Source organism: Pseudorasbora parva, chromosome 25 (assembly GCF_024679245.1).
Source record: "Pseudorasbora parva isolate DD20220531a chromosome 25, ASM2467924v1, whole genome shotgun sequence".
Classification (NCBI taxonomy): Eukaryota; Metazoa; Chordata; class Actinopteri; order Cypriniformes; family Gobionidae; genus Pseudorasbora; species Pseudorasbora parva.
Window position 1 is genome coordinate 28,199,161 of NC_090196.1, and position 23,100 is coordinate 28,222,260.

Genomic DNA, 23,100 nt, shown 5'->3' on the forward strand with positions numbered 1-23,100 from the left:
CTGGTTTGCCTTATTGTGTGTGCACCTTAGTTTGGGGCTATAATATGAGACTATGAGTGTGATTTTCCTCTCTGAAAGTGAAAGCACATTTTTTTCCAGCATGAAGTCGTCATGCTGTCCCGTCAATCGTTCTAGCCCATGGAAACCCGCCCACAGGAAGCTCTTTGTTGTTTTATCGGCTCAGTTTCTTGGAAGTCGTTCTTGCGTCAGCATTAAACTGAGATTTTCGTCCCCGTGTGCCTTTTAAGTAACCCACATTGACATCTGTATAATGGAAACATACGTATACCAAATTTGTATCTATTTATAATCTGTTTAGCTGTACATCTAGTTAGTTCGTTATAAAAAAAAAACATTGGGAACATATGTCCTCATTTACATAACTAAGTAAATGTGCATGTTTCTGTGAATGACGTCCGATTCGCGAACGAATCATTCTTATAATTTGGGAAACTGATTCACAAATCACTCGGCTCATTTGGAAAACGCAACAATTGATTCGACTCAATACAGCTAAAACTACACCATGTTGATAATTGTATTAAATTATTTATTTCACTACAAAAATAACACGTAATATACAGCACATGAACCCCTGGGAAAACATGAGAATCAATCCGTTTTTGAACAAGCGCACTGGAAAGAGCCGTCCAGACGAACCGATTCGCTACAATGAATCGGACATTCCAAGATTTTTATGAATGGAGAGGAGGAGCGTCGTTCAGCCCGCAGTTCTCCATTATGGCCAGCAGGGGAGTGTCATCTTTTATCTTTCACTGCTGCTGCTTTTCAGGAGCGAATGATCTTCATTCGCCTTTTCACATTTAGCGTCTTAATGCGCCCGGATGCCGCGGAGCTGATCGTTTAATATCCGTATCTCCAACGGCCTTCAACGAGTTTCGACGGAGCACCGTAATGAATTTCTCCCTTCGTCACAAAGGCGGGCGGAACGAGGCTCCGCTGGAACACATTTAGTGTGTATGTGCAAATATATATAGCCTATATATGTGGATCCAGCCGGACTCGGACCGGATCATGAGCCGGTTGTGTCGCGTGCCGAGCTGAAGTGGTGGGCCGCGCGCGCTGTCTCTCGAGCTGAAAACGGCGCGAGTCTCGCGCTGCTGCTGTTGTTAGCCAGAGCAGTGCTAACGGGCCTAAAAAAGCCCAATCTGATCCCCACGGTCCGATCTAAACAGCTGTGCAAGCTTTAATAAGATCCTCCAGCGGAGAGGGAAGGATGGCCAGCCGTCTGAGCGCCGAGGAGGAGCAGGTACGAAATACCATCACAATCCAGTTAACGCCGATTCTCTGTTCCAGCGGTTCTGTTGCTAAGCAACCCGGAGACACTGTCCATTGGGGGGTTTCAAACTGGGGTCCGGGGGCCGCGAGGGAGTTCAAGGGGTACGTGGAAAAGTCTAAAGATAAGCAGTGTAAAAACAATTAAACCTAAATAAATAGTAATAAAATAACGTTTTTAGATCAAATACATTGAATAAATAAACACATCGATTTTTAAAAATTAAATAAACAATACATGGGAAATATAGCTACCTTAAGTTTTAGGAGGGACACCTCGCACTAGGATGGTCATATTTGGGGGCAAGGCATGTAAAAGATTAAAAGTAACCTGGACTAAAACACTCTTATGGTTTACCATAATCACAGTTCAGAGTACCATAACGTTATTATAGTAATTATAATTGTCAATGGGATTCAGTTCTGGGTACAATCTTTATCAAGCAGGTCAAATTAACCCTAAAGGGATTAACTACAGTTCACAAAAAAACAAAAACAACTTTCATATTTCTTACATTAAAAGAAAATAAACATGAGAACTGAGAACATAATTGTTTTTAAAAACTTTTTTTTCACAGATTATTAACTATTAAACAAAACAGAAACATTTTAAATAGAAAAATTGTGGAAAAGCTTTTTCTGTGTGCTTTTCTGAAACTAGTTGAACATGGATTGAGTTTGCTTCCCATCTGAAGTAACATACATATATAATGTATAAAATAAATTCCATACTGCATAAATGTCAATACCCTCAGAGGGTGTACATCAAAATACATCAATTAAGTTTTTACTTAGGCTCTGTGGATCTGCCGTTAACCATTAAATAATTGTCACTTTGCAGGTATGTTAGTTACCCTAAATGGGAACACATTTTGCAATCAAAAAGCATGTTAATTGAAATCATGAAACATCAAATTTAACAACAATTTATTACAATTTGAACAAAAATGATGTTTAGGGCCCTATAAAATGTTCTCTCAAATTCTGTTTTAAGTTTTCTGGATTCATTTGAATGGTTTAATAACATTTTTATGTATAATTTGAATTCATAAAACCAACAATTTTTCTAATTTGTTTAGTGATTTTTTTTTTTTAACCAAAATTTGGTTGTTTATTTTCTGGTAAGCAAATTAAGACATAAAACATACATTGTATTCATCTTTTAATTAAATGAAATATGATTTGAAAAACCAAGACTTTTATTTTGTTGGGCTGCCGAAAACCTGTGAGTTTCTGGGCCCTATTTTAACGATCTGAGTGCATGGTCTGACACAAAAAAGTGTCCAAATCCACTTTTGCTAGTGTAATAACAGAAAAACACTAGCATGTACAAATGTAGGCATTTTTATCTTTACACAATAATAATGTTTTACAGTGTAATCCTTTTATTTGTCAAATTTGACATGACATGCTGCTGCGCATCCCTGTGTGTGTAATAAGCAGAATGTACATGTGTTATGTACACTCCTAGAGGTGCACACTACTTACACGCCCTTTAAATAACACAAAAGATACTGCTCTATTAACTTTAGACCAGGGGCCTGTACCATGCAGCCAGTTTAGCTGGCTAGCCAGATATGTTAAAGCTTAGTTTGTGCCAATCCTGGGTTTGTGTTGAAAGGCATATGATTGGCTGCTCACTGCTGATGTCACACTTTCACGTGCATGCGCTTCACAAACTCGGGATGCTGATGATCAACATCATGGGACCAAGAAAGCCTGAATTGATTGGTTTGGTTTTGTCAACTCTAAACAAACTCAACTCAAACTAATCCTATTACCCTGAGTTTGTTAAACTACCATCATGGTACAGGCCCCAGGTTTCAGTTGGTCAATGGCGCAGTCTGCCCACGATTCTGTCTGCATTTTCTGCATTGTGTAAATCATCGGGCCCTACATAATGAAATGACCCTTCACAATAAAAATGCTTTACAATAAACTGCTACATAGGGCAATTTATATCTTCCTAATTAAATACCTTATTTACCTGTTGAGTAATGAAGACGCCATCATCTGTGGTGCTTTTAAAGGTCCCGTTCTTCGCGATTCCATCTTTCAAACTTTAGTTAGTGTGTAATGTTGTGTTTGGAGCATAAATAATACCTGTAAAATTATAATGCTCAAAGTTCAATGCCAAGCGAGATATTTTTTTTAACAGAAGTTCCCTTTCAAAGCCTACAGCGAACGGCCGGTTTGGACTACAGCAGGAAGTGCAGGGATGTAATGACGTCACTAGAACCGTTTGTTGACTAACCCTCCGCCCACAAGAACACGCAAAATAGGGGCGTGGTCTTGTTGGTCTCTCACGTGGAGAAGAGCGCGCATTCAGCGCTTGCATCTCCCCGTTATGGTAAGAGGCGGGACCTTTCCGGGCAAAGTGCGCTAAGCTGCTGTCCAATCACAACACGGGAAGCGCTGGCCCAATCAGAACTCGTTACGTGTTTCTGAAGGAGGGACTTCATAGAACAAGGAAATCATCAGGCCGTTTTTAGGACAGAGGAAACAGCGCAGTACAGATAAGTAAATTGTGTGAAAAATACTGTGTTTTTTTACACGCGAAACATGAACTCATGTTATATTGCACACTGTAAACACAATCAAAGCTTCGAAAACACGCGAAGAACGGGACCTTTAAAACATTTCAAATTAGGGGTGTAACGATACACTCATGTCACGATTCGATATATCACGATACTCACTATACGATATGTATCCCGATATTTTAAGCCAACACAAAGAAGAGTTTTTTTTCTTTTTTTACCTTTATTATTATTAAAATAATATTATTATTTGTGTAATATTATTATTACTATTATTAATACCCACAGATATTCACCCATTGCACCATTATACATTATATTCAACATTATATAGCCGTTTAATATAATAATGTCACTGAAATTCCCAAAACTTTGATTTTTTTCCCTTACGCATTACTCAGGTAGCATCTCTCCTGGTGCTCACAGTATCCTGCCTCTCTCGCTATTAATGCACTATACGTATGGCTGTGCAATATATCGAAATTATCGAAATATCGCAAAAGTACACATCGCAATATCTTAATGATTTTAATAGGTTACTTCAACATTGTAAAAAAGTGTACGTTTTAGGTCAAGGCATATAGCAGAGAATAGACTGGACATGACTGTTACTTATGGGAGACTTGTTTGATGTTAAAGCAGCACTAGGTAACTTTTCATAATATATTTTCAAGACTCTTGTGATGATACATCGACTTACAATAGGTTGAATGACACGTCTGCCATAGCTTGACGTGGTCTGTATCGTTTTTAATCGTACTTTTAAACTTCGGGTTTCGGGTGGTAACCCGAGAACAAAAAGAACTACAAAATGACTATGAAGTTATTTGGCCCGCCCTGCACCACTGTATATATTTTTACAACCCGCCCCGCACCCACGGCCATTAAATAGACATACGGGGTCCGCGGGTTATGAGACGACCCGCGCATCACTAGTTCAGGGCTATCAGGGTTGTCATGTCAACAAATGCACACGCGATGGCATCCCCTGATGTAGGATGACAGAGCTTACGACAGTAGTTGAGGACATTATTTTTTCCCAACTGTAGGGGGACCCCGAGAGCAAAAGTTGCCAAGTGCTGCTTTAAAAAGTTATTAAACGCAATAATTTGCCAAAAACAATAACTTGCGGTCTTGCGCAGGCTGACACACACACACACGCCGAAACGTAAACGACACTGTTGGTCACTTTTAGAACTTGTAGATTTCTTTGCCCAGAAAGAATGTGAAACACAAATGGTTTCAGACTCAGTTTTTAAATAATTTTTAAAATATAATTTAAATAGATTTCACACACTAATTGCAATATCGTATCGAATATCGCATTATTTATCAATATATTGCTATCGCATTTTTCTTCAATATCGCACAGCCCTACATATAAGAATAAGCCATCTAAAATGCTTTGAATAATCATACTTCTAAAACTAATAGCTAAGCTCTAATCACAAGAAAGCTCGTCAACATGACCGCTCTCAAACTGTAAATGTTTAGCTCGTCCAAGAATTTTGATTCCGCCTTTACTCACTCTCGTGTTGTTTCCACACGTCACGCAATCATCTGAACGTCCATGTTACTACAGTATAGGCCTGCACGATATTGGAAAAAAATTACATTGGGATATTTTTTTCCCCAACGATATATATTGCAATATTGAGAGCCATCAATCCAGGCTAAAGTCAATAATTACCATTCCGTGATATTAATAATTTCACTAATAAGCAAGCCTCATTACAAGTGACAAAAAGAAATGTTGGAAAATATGTGTAAACATGAAACTAAACCTCCAGTAGGTGGCAGCAGGTGACCGTCTTAACAAGTGAGTCACTGAGTCGTTCATTCAAACGATTCATTCGAACACTGAATCGTTCACACTTGTTGCTATGAGTGAGACGTGTTACGGTTCTGCTGTGAACGATTTTCACTGCTGAAATAGAACAACAACACTAAATATTGCATCTAAAAATGTAAGTGACTAAGTGAATGTTAATTAGTTGTTTATGGAGCTGTCATATCAGTGTCATTTTCAGTCGTGATGGTCTTCAGGAAAACGCTCTAGTGTTGTGATTTCTCCTCGAGAGGCTGCACGAGCGTCAACAGCGCGACCTTATTATCTATATTTTTTTGTTTTAATCAGGCTCTTGTCCGTCAGTCAAGTAAAATTCTCTTTCACTTGTCCCTTCAAAACACCCACATGTCCCGGACAAGCGTTAATGTCTAGCCCTGCTTTGTATTCATCGTAAAGAGATTTGTTTGTTGTGCCGTTTTAAGTGATCAGACAAATTGGTTGTGTTTTCTTGTTTTGTGGCCACAAGACACTCTATGCAAAGTACCTCTTTTTGTTCAACATCCTCCTTTATGTAGCCAAAATAGTCCCAAAAAGATCATTTCTGGTACGAACCTCCCCCCCCCCCCTATTCGGATCCTCATTTGTTGCGCATTTTAGCCGGGAATGTTTGGCGGTGAGCAGCGGCACAGCGAACCAATCACTGTGCAGGCATGAGGAACGTGCATGTCACTCCAGCAACACACTCGTGTTTACTGTGTGCTTCCTTAATACACCATGGGCTACTACCATAGACCGTAAAAAAAATACTACTACCCTTCACATCGCATGTTCCGGCGATGTGACTATCGCACACGCGCACATCGCGATGTCGATGTTAAAACAGAATATCGTTCAGCCCTACTACAGTATGCACGTTGTTGTAAATCTGTTCATGTCTCTTCAGAAGACTTGCATTAGACACTCGATTAGTTATTTTCATGATGCCTTTGACATTTGTTTTGGTCTTATAAGTTTGACAGAAATAATTAACTTTAAATGGAGGGACAGAAATCCCTCAGGTTTCATTGGGAATATCTTCATTTGTGTTTGGAAGTTAAATAAAAAAATGACATGATGGTGAGTTTGTGATGACATGGTGAATTATACCTTATAAATAGGCCTACTAGAGCAAGTTGAGCCTTGGATAAAACAACTCTGTATCGCGAATCATATCGTTTAACAATATATATCGTTACACCCCTATTTCTAATCCCTCAGTTCTCGCCATCTCCGAAAAGCCAAGCCAATGTTGATTCTTGTTTTATTACGAGCTCGGTCGCATTCTCTTCTTTTCGCTGTTTGTTTAAAACTGGTGATTCTCCAGAGGTTTGGAGATTTAGCGCGGTCTATTCTCCATAGTTGTGGCAACTAACCTCTGCTACTCCCACAGCATACACTTTTTAAAGTACAGCAACTTTTTTCTATTTACAGATATAATGAGATGCACAGATGAGTGACGTATATACTCAGTTTCCCGCAGTAACAGGTCTGAAAATATGAACACTTATGTATGTTAGGCTTGCCATAGTGAATCGGGGATGACAAAACATTTTGGAAGAAGGATTTATAATGTATTGGCTTATTATTTTAAAAGTTACCATTACTAATTTTAATAACTTATTTATATTCACATGCATTATATGGGGACCGGTGCTTTCAAGCTTCAAAAAGGATGCAATATAAAAATGCTATCATATAATAAGAACGGATCATTGAGTGAGTTAAACTGATTTGTGAAGTTTCGTTCATGAATCAAACATCTTCTCTTATGATGGAAGCTACACTGACTTCTAACATATAAAATCAGGCCATTTTTACAAATATTTTCCAAGGCTTTAAGGTTAACTAAACGTGCTTTCTTGGGAATATTATTTAAATTCATAATCATAGGTTTATGATTTGCCCTCAATATCACTTATATTCCTTTCACTAACAAAGGCTTTAATGATGTTATCCTTCCAGGAAGTGACATAATTTTAATAAAACAACGGCAGCAAAAACCTCAGTATATATTATTAGCCAGGAATTTGATGAATACTGTGATGCTTAGTAGCATTACATGCTTTTCTAGCATTAATAATACTGAAAATTGATTAACGTCAGATTTTCAAGAGATAAAAGCTGAGAGCTAATGCTCAACCCCTCATTGGAAATTGCTAAGTTTAGCTCTTTATTTCCATTTATCTTGTATTTACTTTTTCTTAGCTCTTTATTTGCATTTTTAATAAGTCAGATATTTAGTGTTACATCTTTTTTCCTTCTTTTTTTGGTTAAAATATATTAAAAAAAATACTTGAATCGAAATATTGAAAAGATATTCTTCAAAAATGCACTTTTTGTGTTTCATAAAGTCAAGCGTTTGGGCCAGTGGGGTTGAGTAATTGATGGCAGTATTTCTTTTTTTTTAAATGAAATATTAAATCTGAACATGAAACTCTCAAAAACGCCTTTAATCTGAAAGCTTTGGGCAATTCAATCCATGGAATATGTAATCACATGCATGCACACGTTTCTAATGTGTGTGTGCATATTAAGCAGTTTGATGAGAGAAGTTTTGTACTAGACTAAAACAGGAAATGACCATTACCGGTATATAAATTAGCTTGTTATTTATAGGTCACTTTCAGCAGCAACGAGAGTAGTTTTAAGTCACAGAGGAGGCACAAAATGTTTTGCAAATCTTTGAATAGTTTTGTTTGTATTAAAATGCCACATAAAGCCTCAGTAACCTGTTTGAATAAATGGGGAAAGTGTGTCGGTTGATTTCTTTAACAAGGCCCCTCTGTCTCATGCATCCTGCTGTGGAATCTCATTTAAATAAGCCCCCGGTTGTCCGTCCGTCTGTCCATCCATCCGTCCATTCATTAATCCGTCCGCCGGTCAGCAGTCAGTGTCTTATTGGCCGTCTCTGCCTGTGCAAATGCAAAGGAATCACGGCTGAGTGAGTGAATGACACTCTGGGGTCTCGTTTCGGGGGGAGCGCTGGGACGTGGGCTTATCAGGGCTGCTGGACGAATGTGAGAGAATAATTAGATGTCAGACTGGCTGTGTCCGGCGCTCCTCGGCCCTGGGGGACATGAGCTGCTAAAAGCATTTCCACGAGAGAAATGCTGGGAGAAGCAGAGAGAAAGAAGAGAGTTCATGACGTGTTTTTCTTCCTGTTCAGAGCTGATTGATGCCAAGATGAGTGAGTGATGATGATGCTGACGTGTTGGGCCTGAAAATAACCCTTAGAGAATCTGTAAAAAGTTTCACTTAAAAATCTATACATTTTTCTAATAAGACATTTAAAAAGTATAAAATATGTAATGTCAATGATAATTATTATCCTAATATAAAATAGTATTTATTAAATTAAATCATTTTGTAGGATTTTTTTATTTAATTAAAAAATATTTTATATCGCTGAGACTATATTTTTTTAGATTGTTAAAGATTGTAATATATATATATATATATATATATATATATATATATATATATATATAATATAATTTTATTTTTTTAAATAAAATTACAAAAAGTTATTTATTTATTTTTATTTTTTAATCCAGGGCAATGCTAGAGAATTTTTATTTATTTATATATTATATATATATTATAATTATAAAAAATATTTTAAGAAATGTATACATTAAAAAAATATTATTTATTTAATGTTTTATTTTTTTTAATTTTTTTTAAATATTAGATTTATTTGTAAAGTTCTTTGATTTATTTAAAGAAATATTTTAATTAAAATCTGAAAATGTCATAAGATATAAAAAACCTTTAATATATAATTATTATTATTAGTAGTAGTTTATAGGACAATACTAGATTATACTAGATAAAAAATTTATTAATGTACTATGTATTTTTCAATTTCTTAATTCTTTCTTTTTTTTCTAATGCTGCCGATTAAACCATAAAAATATGTTTTGTAATATATACAGGTGCATGTTATAATAATAATAATAATAATAAAACAATAATACATTATATATATATATATATATATATATATATATATATATATATATATATATATATATATATATATATATACATTTAAATATATACTTTTATATTCCAAAATGAATGTCAAAATATGCAGAAATTCTCCTATTCAAAAGTTTACACACCACTATCAAGCATCAGTGACTTTTTGCAGCCACTTGTGATGGTTGGATGAGTCCCCAGTCCGCACCGTTTAATGTGTGTGTGATTGTTCAGGATTCATTTATGGACCACAAGCTAAAACTTTCTGGAGATTAAACTGTGGCCTGTGAGACTGGACAGTTCGTCTCGGGGTGAATTCTGCAAAATTCAGGGCTGTCCGCCTGGATATGCTGCTTATCTGTCCTTTTAAGGAGACAATGTTGTGCAAGTGGGTGGACTGGAACCTCTGGAGAGAGACAGAGCTTACTTTTTTGTGGCATTTCAGGTCAAATGAACGGGTAAGCTGTATTTGCACAGATTTCTGAAGAATAGTTTCAGATATTTATAGCTGATGGCAATCCAATCAGTCGTGTTATGTTGAGCTGGACGTATGTAGTGCACTAGTACCAGCCAAAAGTTGAATTCTTCTTTCTTGTCCGTTATGCAACCGTTAAAACTTTTCAACCAATTGGAGTGAAGACACTACAGCCCATGTGATGTGTCTCCTGTGAGATACTATAGTCAAGTAGATATAATCTCCCAGAATGCACTGAGAACCTGAAGTTGCTGTAATGCATAGTTTTTCTTTTGCAGTGAGTCTCTGCAGTTGAGCTTGATTTAATCTCTGTGTTTGATATCAGATGACCAAACTTAAACCTGGTGGTTCTCTCATCTGGATCATCTGTGCTTTCCAGTTCCAAACATCGTTTTATTTTCTCTCTATTTATGGTCTTGTTTGTATGGGAGTGCTTATAGTTGTCAGGAAATTATTGAGAACATAGTGTTTTGGCTGTAAATCTCAAACGTGATCTTACTCAAAGGTCCCTGACGTGCACGTCTCTGCATCGCAGGCTATGTGCCCACATTCGTTTGGTGGGGCATTGTGGGAAATAGCTTTCCAAAAAATGTACCATAGTAATAACTTAAACTTAATAAGGTCTAAAATGAGACATTCTCTTTCTTTCTCAGGCCACTAAGCAGTTTTTGGAAGAGATCAACAAATGGACGTCCCAACATGGTGTGTCACCGCTGTCCTGGGACGTAGCTGTGAAGTTTCTAATGGCCCGCAAGTTTGATGTCCTCCGAGCAATCGAGCTTTTCCACAGCTACAGGGTGAGTGAATGCTTATACTGATCACAATAATATACATTTCAGTTATGACAACTCTCTGATTAGCATTTTATTAAAGATGACGATGTTAATGTACTTGGTCTTGGCGGACTCCATCTGTTACGCTGCTGCTGCTGAGCAAGTATGGAGTAACTACTGCTGTTAAATGCACATACTAACTACTGTGAGCCTGTAAGATCGGCTGCTGCAGAAATAGTAGGGGTGTGAACTTACACTGGTCTCATGGTTCGGTTCGATTACAATTATCATGCCATCGATTCGGTTTAGTTCGATTTCACGATGCATTGACGCATTGCATTGACAAAACTAAAGTAAAGTAAAATTGTACTCATCCCACCTATGCTAAAAGGTAAACGTATGAAAGCGTGTTATAGGCTGTATGTCATGTTATAGCCAGATATGACGGCGTTACTGAAGCAAGCATCGCCAGAGACGAGTTATCTCTTCGTTAAGCCAACGCACAGACTACCGCAAATTATACCTAAAGTAAAGTCGGTGGTGCTCAACATATAATCATCTTCATTAAAAGTAAAGAAACTGAACGATCTTACCAGTGCTGTGTCCGCTCTCGGTGAAGAGGTACTTCAGCGCTGAGAAGATGAATCTGTATTTAAACTGGGTCATTAATGTAGTAGAAATGTAAAATTATTTTTGAATTCTGTGCTTTCTAGACTGAGAAAAGACAGAAAATAGGGCTGGGCGATAAAACGATAACGATAATTATCACGATATAATTTTCCTCGATAAAACGATAACAACAGTTCGATAAATTCTTGGTATAATGCTTACGCGCTTTGCTTAATGCTGCGCATGCGTATTGCAGACCGGCTTCTGGGCGCAGCACGCGCTGCTGTTTACAGTCAGTGGCTGACAGGCTTGGAGGATCGGAGTGAAGTGGAGCGATAAAAATGAGCAATAGTGAAGAAAACTCAGAGCCCACGACCAACTTCAGTGGTTTGGAGATATTTTGGCGATCCGATCCGACATAAAACAGCGACGTACGTGGACTGCATGCTTATCATAGGTTCACGTTCACCACACGGAATTGAATTATTAAATGATCGTGCTTCTTCGAAGTTCTTCCATATAACATTGAGTCCAACACAGCGGTAAATCTACATTAACTTCATTCACACACAGGCTTATTACCTTGTTAGTTGTGGTGGGTGACTTAAAACAAGCTAACGCTAACTATGCCAAACTATAATCACTTTCTCTTTGGTGATGTATTAATGACTCCGCATCGCCTGTATCAAAAGAGAAATAATTTCATCCGATGTTTAAAATGAATAAAATAGACTAGACAGCCCTTACTGGAGATCCAGAAATACTGAACTTTGCTCTCTCCCTCCTCTCGCGACCAGCCCACTGTCGGTGAGGTGTGTGTGTGTGTGTGTGTGTGGTGAGATGCGCACGCGTGTGTGTGTGTGTGTGTGTGTGTCGGTGAGATGCGCACGCGTGTGTGTCGGAGAGAGAGAGAGAGAGATGCACAGTGGACCAATTTTTTTTTTGCCCGTTTGCGTTTTTAGTGTTTTACTTACACAATAATTAATTATATTATTGATATACAGTGTAGAGTAAAAAAAATGCTGACCACAATTAAGATTTTAATAAATAAATCTACCTCAGTTTTAATAAATTGTTCACCTGTTTGGGAAGTGTTTGTCATGTTTTGACAATAAAGGATAGTTTAAAACCACAGTTAGCTGTCTGTTTTCTACATATTTCACTCAGGAGCAAAAATATGCCTTTAAACTTTAAAGAAATAAAGATTTTACATTTATCGTGATATTTATCGATATGGACTGATATGGAAAATTATATCGTGATAATTTTTTTGGGCCATATCGCCCAGCCCTAACAGAAAATGTATTTTTGTCTCATGGGGTTGAAAGACAACAATTCCCAGAATGCTTCGCTGCCCTACGAGGCCACTCCCAAAGCCACCACTACTAAATCACTGATCACTTTCCCACCGCTTTTATCTTTATAAAATCAGTTCAGTTAGAGAACAGACACTACAATTAAAAACTGAACGTGTGTGTTCAATATAATGAGCGAGTCGCTGCGCGAGTGTCACAGCACAAACGCTGCAGGAGTCAGATTACATTCATCGTGATGAATGAGCTGAATGAGCTCTCGTGATGAGAGCTGAGGTAAACGTGACCGCCCTCGCGGCAGTCGTTCACAGCGGGTGTTCAGTCTGGCGCGTTTTCAGTTCATGCCTTTGGAAGCTTAAATTTCATAGGAATTAATTTGAAAAGTTGAAACACTTATATTGCTCCGCCGCTCCGTTTACATGAATGCCTGCAGCTGCGAGCTGAGCTGTGAGTGTGATCTCCATCCCCCATGCGCGGGTTGAAAACTTACGGAAATAGCTCCCTCTGCTGGCTGTAGTCTTTAGCCTCTGGACAAAAATTCCTCCAATGACGCAAATATGGTCAATTTGGAGGATTTTTTTCCAGAAATAAAATACATAAATCCCTTCTGATACAAATTTCTACTGATACAAAGCCATATGCTAATCGCTGAAGTAACCCTTTAATATTGCGGCCTTTGATTCTGAAATTAGCGGATGATCAATAAATTGCAGCTCATATCTGTTGTTTTCAGTGACGTGAACTCCATTAAATCTGCATATAGTGCGGGAACTGAAGATCGGATATATATCTGTTTTGCAGAGACACATTTATGTGCCCAAGTGTAAATAAAATCGTTTTGATAAATCAGACAGCTTTGATTTACACACAGCGTGTGTATTTTCCAGTAGTTACAATGTTGTTCATTAAAGCTGAAATGTGCCAAGGTTTCAGCTTTTTAAAGTAGTTAGAGCATTTTTAATTACTCTCACTCGTGTCTCGCCACCCTCTGCCATTGTATGCTACCGCAACAACTCGCGTATACGTCAGTAACGTTAGAACCAGTTATAGTCTATTACTGAACCGATACCGAATCATCTCCATCTGCATCGCGATGCATCGAAGAAACAATTAACAGCAATTAATTTCGACACCCCTAGTAAATAGACTTACTGAAATCCTGTAGCAGATCTGGGCAGGTGGAGCTGGGGAGGTGGAGGGTTTCAGAGGAACTCTGATAGCATTGCACAACTAGCTTACAGCAAACACTAAATCAGACTATTTAAATGTTGAGCAAGCAATCTCAATGGGGATCAGCAGAGACCAATCAGCTTGTGCCATGCGGTAATGATGCAATTGCTTGCAGATTACAAGTAAAGGACCGATAAGCCTGAACCCTCTCGAGCTTTATGACTGAACTTCCCCAGCAAACACAGAATTTTTTATTATTTGTGAGAAAACACATCCAGGCCAAAAACGAAATGTTCTGTGTTTCCGTGTTTTCACTGTCAGACACTAGGGGGCGCTATTACGCATCTTCTGAATGAGTACAGAATCTCCTGATCAAAACCATAGACCGTAAAAAAATATGGACGACTCGACATCATCCGTTTCCGCTTGCCATATTTGAAGCTTTCAGGCGGCCTTGCACGGCGCGGACATCTTGGGACGAGTCTGCGCAGTAGCGATTTCGGGACCGGAGTTGCGCAGTAGAGCGCAGGAAGTAGAGCAGGAAGTACAGTCGCGATATCAAAAGCCCGCCCACACTCTCGCAGATGCAGAACAATTAATTATGTTGGTGTGAAATAAACAGTTATGGAAATGTAGAAATTAAAGCTAAAGCTCTAATCTGCTCCCAAAAATTTCGAAAAAAGTCCGTTAGTGCCTCAGTGACAACTTCACTCAGAGAAGCCGTCAGTCTCAGCTGTCAATCATGACGTCACACCCCCCGTTTTTATAGCATCAAATAACTAACTCAAACTAAACTTATTTTTAAAATGAACACCTGAAATGAAATCATCGTGATGATAACTGCCTTCAGTGACATAAACTAACTTTGGGGAAACATTTTTGAAGTGTAATTTTATTATATTTAGTTTGCCTCGCGTCCATTAGAAAACACAGAGGGGCGGCTATACTGGGACCGGTCACCGGGGGGCGATCGAGGCGCGAAAGCTTCAGTAAATGAGAGGGAGACTGCAGGCTTGATCAAAACACACGCAAGTAAGACGCAGTGAAACGAGCGATCGTATATGTAATCATATGCATATGTAAAATAACGTGATTATCATCATCATTAAACATCATATGAATCAAAACTGCCTAATGTTAGTGAATGAAATGTGGAGCCAGGACGAGCTACAGGACTGTGAAGCATTATGGGTGTTGATGGACTCGATCTCCTCCATCTGTGTTTGATCATCGCTCTGAATCTGATCTGAATACAGTCTTTCACAAAAACAGGATTTTTCTCAGCTTTTTGTTCAAAATGTTGCTTTTTTATGAAACTTACCCATATTCAAGTGTTGATTAAAAAAAATGTGTGGTTTTTTTTTAAAGAAGAGGGTCAGCTCTTTCTTTTGATATATTGCATGCTCAGATATTCATAAAACAAAATTTTATATGGTGAAAATGTTCAAAAACCCTGCTGGCGGCTGGCAACTTATTTTTAAACGCTGGCAGGGGAAGAGTTAAAGTTATGTAAATTCATTAGTCAATTGTGGGAAGTCTGGGAACCCAAAATTAAAAATAAAATAATCAAAGTGCAGATGAACAACACATGACCAACAGCACAACCTTATTACCGTCAGTATATATTAGCCAATATATTATTATCCATTATCAATGGCCACTTACACTATAATAATGCTGAATCATTTTCACGTTTTTGTGATTCTCTTTTTTTTTTTGACCTTTTAATCAGGCTACGTGTCTGGTTGTGTAAGTAAACTTCTCTTGCCCCTTAAAAAATCCTCTTGTCCCCCGTTAATGTCAAGCCCTGTATTGCATGTTCAGATATTCATACAACAAAATATTCTGGGGGTCATATAAAGTTTTGTGAAAATGATCAAAAAGACACTGGCAGGGAAAGAGTTAATAACAGGTAATGTATATTCAGTTAAGCATTATCACAAAATAAACGTGCAAGTTAAAAATGTCTGTTTTTCTCTCACAGGAGACACGGCTGAGGGAGGGCATCGTCAAGCTGCAGCCGCACGAGGAGCCGCTGCGCTCGGAGCTGCTGAGCGGGAAGTTCACCGTGCTGGTAAGTTCACGTCACATGAGGGCCGTTTCCTCAAAAGGGCTGTTTATGCTCTTTAAATCTGGGAAATGAGGTTACTGGTTCACAAATGAAAAAATACAATGCCAGGTTTCGTTTCCACTCCAATGATTACAGAGTCACTGATGTGGTTTCACTTCACTTTCAGCCGGGTTATTATAACCAGGTCAGCATCGAATCAGTGGAAATATGCTAAATTCATTCAGTAAGCACATTTTGCCTAGTGCTGCTCTGCTATTGGTCAGAAGAATCTGCGTTCCGACACCTGATTGGACGCTGCAGATCCCTTTGGTTCATCCGATACCTTCATTGATTGGTTCTCTCGTCTCCTCTCCTCACATCCGGCCATCTGTATTTATAACCCGAAGAGATGCACACAAGTCCCGCAGATCTCATGAGTCATCGGATTATTGAAAATGTTATTGACATAAATATTTAATAAATGGTAACACTGTGTGCTGGCACATACGGAAATGGGTTGGCTGAAAGCAATCCAGATTTAGTGTCTTACTGAATGGCAGAGATGAATATAATATGTATTTGCTGTTCGGCGTGAGTCCTTGTTCACAGCTCAGTGAGACGCACTCTGCTCTGCCCCCATGTGTACACATTTAAAACTACTCCTCACTTAAACTGAAGGATGTGTGTTTTCTGTTGTAAAAGCCCCTATGGACAGGTGTTGAAAATTAACACATATAACACTTTAAACAATGCATCTGGTTTGTCCAATGTCATTTCTATGTCCATATGAAATAAATAAATAATAATAATAATGTTTGGAAGAGCATACTACTCGCAGCTAGGTTTCTCAAAAGCATCGTGAGCTTTAATGTCAATGGTTCTGCAACAGGTGCCGTGCATTTGTTTCGTTCAGTGGGACAATAGGGGCTGTCTTGGCCCTTTTATATATTTTTATTATATTATTTATTGATTTATTTTCACATTTTAGTATAATTTTATCATATTATATTTTTATTTTTCATTCAGAAAAAGTTGGACAAACTTAAATCAACCATATTGATTTGAAAGCATACTACCCATTTTTATTTTATTACATCTATTATTTTTATTAATATTGTATTGTTTTTATATTTTAAGTCAGAATTTGCAGGAAGAAGTTGCAGAAGTTGGATTTAAAATGTACAACTACCATATTGAAAGGATTCTATCATTATTTTTATAGACCCTTTTACTGTTTGTACACAATGATGACGTAGCAACGTATGCGCGCGCATTTTGGCAACAAACTATGGCGAGAATCGGCGGCATCTCAAGCTACGCGAGCGGATTAAGCCACACAGACAGAGAAAATTATTTTAAAAAGTTGATTTAATCAAATGGTATTCGGCTACCAGATCCGTGTACTATAGTGGAGTGGATAGAAGACGTTAGCAGATGGCCAGATATAACTTAAGCCCCTTTCACACTGCACGTTGGACCCGCAATATTCCCGGAACATTGCCGGGTCGCCTTCTGTGTGAAAGCAACCACTTCCCGGGATTGATTACCGAATTCGACCCGGGTCGAGGACCTAGTAATATTGCGGTATTCGACCCGGGACGAGCGCTGTGTGAACAAAAGCCGAAACTAATGCCGCAACGTGTACGTAGTTATCGTGCGACTCCAAGAGCTTGTTTTTTCAATAATACAGCCCTGCAGTGCCAGAAGAGCTAGTCTGTGTTTTAAACGCAGAGAGTGTTCGTATACAAAATAAACTAAAATTAAACAAGCAGAAATGTGTGCAAACTGGACACAAGTCGAGACCACGGAGCTCCTTACTATCCGCGCTGAAGCTGAGATCGCTCGCCGTTATACGTCACATCCGGATGTCACGTGTCAACTCGACCCGGGACCGTTACGGGTTGTGTGTGAAAAGTGCACATATTACGGTATTTCGCTGGCAGTGTGAATGGACCAAATCTAGCGACCCGGGAACAAATGCCGGGTCGCATTATCCGTGTATTTGCTGGAATCGCAGTGTGAAAGGGGCTTTAGTGGTCGGATATATACGTATTTAGTTGAGAAACCGAGCGTGTACACCCGAGAAAAATTACGAGCATATCACTGGATGCTTATGAATACGTTGTCTGTGGGCATGTACAGAACGTCAAATACCATGACATAAACTCAGAGTTTTGTGTGTTAAAATCAGAAATTCTCCTAGCCAAAGACAAGGACACAAGTCAACGATGTATGAGGCTTGGGTTATAATCAACCAACGAGAGAATGCAGCAACTACGGACCTGTGCACACATAAAAAGGAAGCCAGCAGCATGGTTATGTAGGGAATGTCTGAGAGTTGATGTTTGAATGATTACATTTAGGACTGGGAAATCTATTTTATTGTGTTGAATCTGTTCAGTATTACCCAGACCTACCTTTATTGTTTGTTTTCCTTCACGCACTTCTGTTTAAAGTTGAATTTTGTAATGCTATAGTACTACAACTATGTTGCTTTGATACATTTCTCAAATGGTTATTTTGCAATTAAACTATTAATAAAATCATTACAAATGAAATTGATAAGTTCTCTGAATTGTTTGTTTGTTTGTTGGTTGGGTGGGTGGGTACATTATACACACCAGTGACAGCCAATGTTGGGAGGTTTATTATAAAGCATTACGTTTCAAGTACAGTAAATGTTTTACAAATGTAATCTTTTTAAAACTAATACATTAAGTAATGTGTTACTCATTTGGAAACCGTTTTGATAAACTTTCAGAGTTGCTAACACGTTAGAACCACTAGGGAACATCACCACTTCCGTTGGCAAAATGCGCGCGCAACTCTTTGATCACGTGGGCTGTAAAGGGGTCTATTGTACATTTTTATTATTATTTAATCATTATTGGATTTATTTTAATTCAGAATGTTGGAAAGTTGGACTGAACATTTAAAAGTACAATATTTATTTAAAAGTGCATACAACGTTATTTATTTGTTTATTCTATAATTCATTATATTAAGTATTTATATATTATTCATATATAATGTTTTTATTATTATTATTTATTCTATCATTATCATTTTTTCTCTTTAATTCAGAATTTTCACAAAGTTTGATTAACAAATATAAATACCATATTTATTTGAAAGAATAATACCATTTTTATTTAATTTTTTATTTTCCATTTAATAACTATTTTTATCATTATTGTTTTTGCTATATTTCAAGGCAGAATTTGCACAAAGTTGGATTAAAAATGTAAAACTACCATATTGAAAGCATACTATCATTATTGTACTTTTCTTTTTTTTAATAATTACTATATTTATTTTAATTCAGAATTTTGGAAAGTTGGACTGAACATTTAAAAGCACAGTATTTATTTAAAAGAGCATACACAACTTTGTTATATATACATTGCGTGTGTGTGAATATATATATATATATAATATTTATTATTATATCAATATTATATTTTATTTTAATTAATAATTTGCACAAATTTGGATTTAAACATTTAAATCTGTAGCATTTATTATTGATGAATTTTAAATGAATAATTTCAAATGCAATTAAGTGAGGTTGTGCAACAACAGTTTTGTTCATTTTTCATGGCATATTGAAACCTGTTTCATCATTTTTGTACACCACAGAGTAAATTGTATGTTGAAGTTGAGTCGACTCTAAACATGTGAACAGTGAAACCGTTCCTTTTTTAAATTGAGATGTTTTTCTTCTGGGATCAGGGTGTCCGGGACCCAACTGGAGCATCCATCGCCCTGTACACGGCTAAACTGCACCATCCCAGCAAAACAGGAAACCATGTGGTTCTTCAGGCGCTGTTCTACCTACTGGACCGAGCTGTGGAGAGGTAGAGAAAACTATTACTATTAGAAAACTTTTCAGATGATCTAAACTGGCATTTATAACGCTACTAATGATTTCTATTTTAAATAAATACTGTTCTTTTATTGATCAAAAACATTTTATTGATCAAAGAATCATGAAAAATGTGAAATGGTTTCCACAAAAATTTGAAGTGGCACAACTTTTCAAGATTGGTTATAATAATCATAAATGTTTGTTGAGCAAATCCTCATATTGTAATGATTTCTGAAGGATCATGTGACACTGAGGACTGGAGTAATGATGCTGAAAAAACGCAGGAAGAAATTACACTTTAAAGTATATTAAAATAGAAAACCGTTTTAAATGTTAATAATATTTCACAATATTGCTTGTGAAATGTAGTGGTGGTAGTTAGATATACACTTTATTCATCTTTGAGTTGGAATGGAACCACAGATTTCAACATCAGAAAATGTATTGTTATTGTCATGAGTTATAATTCTCTCTTTCTTACCTGTAGTTTTGAGACTCAGAGAAATGGACTGGTCTTCATTTATGACATGGCTGGATCCAACTACACTAACTTTGAACTCGACCTGAGCAAGAAGATCCTCAATTTGCTCAAGGTGTGTTTCTGTGTTTTGTCTGTCTGTGTGCATTTCCTGTTTCTGATGGCTGCCGTCCATTCATGTTCAAAGCTATGAGTCCAGTCATTGGAGTGTGTGTTTTTGGGGGTTTAGATTGTTCTTCTGCTCTTGTTTTCAGGGTGCGTTCCCAGCACGGCTGAAGAAAGTGCTCATCGTTGGAGCTCCTGTGTGGTTCAGGGTCCCGTATAACTTATTGAGTCTGTTACTGAAGGAGAAGCTCAGAGAACGAGTTAGTACACACACACACACACACACACACACACACACACACACACACACTGGTGCGCTATCTTTCTGGGGATTCGCCATAGACGTAATGGTTTTTATACTGTTCAAACTGTATATTCTATTCCCTTACACTAACCCTACCCTAAACCAACCCATCACACCAAACTTTCTTCATTTTTACATTTTTAAAAGAACACATTCTGTGTGATTTTATAAGCTCTTGTGCCCCCAGTTGAAGTCCCCACCAGGCTAGACACACACACACACACACACACACACACACAGACAGACAGACAGAGACACACACACACACAGACAGACAGAGACACACACACACACACACATTTACTAACCATTTATCTTACTGTGTTGGTTTATATCCCTGTTACTCCTGTGAAAGCTTGTTTCCACCAAGTATAGAAATAAAGATAATTGTGACTTTTAATCTCACAATTCAGAATTTTTTTCTCCTTGCAATTGCAAGTTTATATCTCATAATCTTGAGAAAAAAAGGTAAAATTAGCGGGATATAAACTCGCGATTGTGAGGACGAAAAGTCCGGACATTATAAGTTGCAATTCTGAGTTTATTTCTCACAATTCTGAGGGGAAAAAAGTCTGAATTTTGATCTGAGAAATTGTCACAATTCTGGAAATAAAGTCCAAATTGCAAGAATTTTTGATTAAAAAGTTATCTCATAATTCTAAGGGGCTTATATACTATTAATAATATTAAATAATAATTGTTTAATATTACTATAATAATGTGTTGATATTATAAATAATCTAAAAATAATTTTAGTGTTTCAGTATAATGGGTTTAGTTCTGCCATGCTATACAAAATATTGAGATTCAACTATAGCTGGTTTAAATCAAAACCAGCAGAGGTTGGCCTGTCACGTTATCTTGGTCATACTGGTTAACCTGGTAAACCACCCTGGCTAAGCTGATGGGGACTCATTAACTTAATGAGCTTAAACAGTTTTTCCACTGGTTGGCTTGCCCCACTTTTCTTGTCTTTTCTTGTGGTAGTGTAATTCTGTGGGCTCCTTGAGTAACTCTTTGTATGTTTTTCACCTGTTCTCAGGTTCAGATGGTGAAGATGGCCGACCTGCGACAGCATCTGCCCAGAGACTGTTTACCTGAGCACCTGGGCGGCTGTTTGCCTCTGGACGTGCACAGCTGGAACCTGCAGCTGCTGTCCGAGCAGAACGGCCGTGTGGACCCTGTAGATGAGCTGGTGGGGATTCCACTGGAAAACACGTCCATACACACACCTGGACCTGAGGCCATGAGTCTGGCCGAGCTCATGGCGCACCTGAACCGGGCCCAGCGTTGCGGGATCTACCTGGAGTACGAGGAGCTTCGCAGAGAGCAGCCGCCCGGGACCTTCACCTGTGCGCTGTAAGTGTGGATGGGGATTTAATCAAGTAAAACATTTCAAGCTGAATAGGTCTGAGTTTTGAAAGGAGTGTATTTGTCTAGCCTGGTTAAAACCAGACCATTCTCGGTAGTAACCGAGTTATGGTCTGGCAAAGCTTTATAGACAAATAATTTCCAAAGGGGCGTCACCATCAGACGATGACGTAGCAGAGCGACGGAGAATCAGCCGAGACAGCAATTCTCTGTTTGTGATTTCAAGGGAGATGTTGCAATGGCTTCTGACGACTTATGCCATTGTTGTAAAATAAATATGATAATAGCTGATAGCTGGTGTCCACCGCCACTCCATCAACATTGTTGCAAAATTTATAAAACCTAACAGCCTCTTAGACTGACTGCAACATCTTGGATTGACGATCGAACAGAAAACATGATCTCTGATCGCATTCCCCCCGTTGTAAGGCATTTGTATTGCGATTAGAACGCGATTTGCAATATTTTGAAAATAAAATCATATTGAGGAGTCTTTGGAAATTGTGTGTCTTACTAACTTTATTCAAATTCAGTCATTTTCAGATGTGTTAGAACATTTTCAGACTTGAGCAGTCACGCTAGTTCTTTATTTACAATTATTTACTACCAGATCTAGTGTGGGTAAATAAGCACAGAAAGGCCAGATCCAGAGCTGTGTGTGTTAACACGTGATCACACTCCCCATCCTCCTCATCACAGTAGCCGGTGTAATCCACATCTGGTAGCCAAGTGTTGTTCTTTGCTCGGGTTTTAACAAAACGGAAAAGTTGAAATGGCTTAAAACAGACGCGATAGCTGATTTGAACGAGTGATGTTTCACAGCGGATTCCTGCGTCACCGTCACTGCACCGTCGTCACTGCGTAAAGCTCACCCCAACGTGTCTGATTGGTGCCGTGATTTCGACAGAACGGATTAGAAATGGGTTTGAATGAGCTCTG

General features: G+C 38.0%; 1 protein-coding gene across 1 annotated transcript in view; it reads left to right on the forward strand.

Moving 5' to 3' along the window:
* The first annotated feature begins 579 nt into the window (after positions 1–579).
* The window catches only part of ptpn9a (protein tyrosine phosphatase non-receptor type 9a), a 34,362-nt gene continuing 11,841 nt past the window's right edge, over positions 580–23,100 (forward strand). The window contains exons 1-7 of the mRNA XM_067436129.1: positions 580–1,270; positions 10,774–10,917; positions 15,970–16,059; positions 19,768–19,892; positions 20,391–20,496; positions 20,636–20,746; positions 21,833–22,149. Of these exons, the coding sequence (XP_067292230.1) occupies positions 1,238–1,270; positions 10,774–10,917; positions 15,970–16,059; positions 19,768–19,892; positions 20,391–20,496; positions 20,636–20,746; positions 21,833–22,149 (926 nt within the window). The 5' untranslated portion in view covers positions 580–1,237. The remainder of the gene's footprint in view (positions 1,271–10,773; positions 10,918–15,969; positions 16,060–19,767; positions 19,893–20,390; positions 20,497–20,635; positions 20,747–21,832; positions 22,150–23,100) is intronic.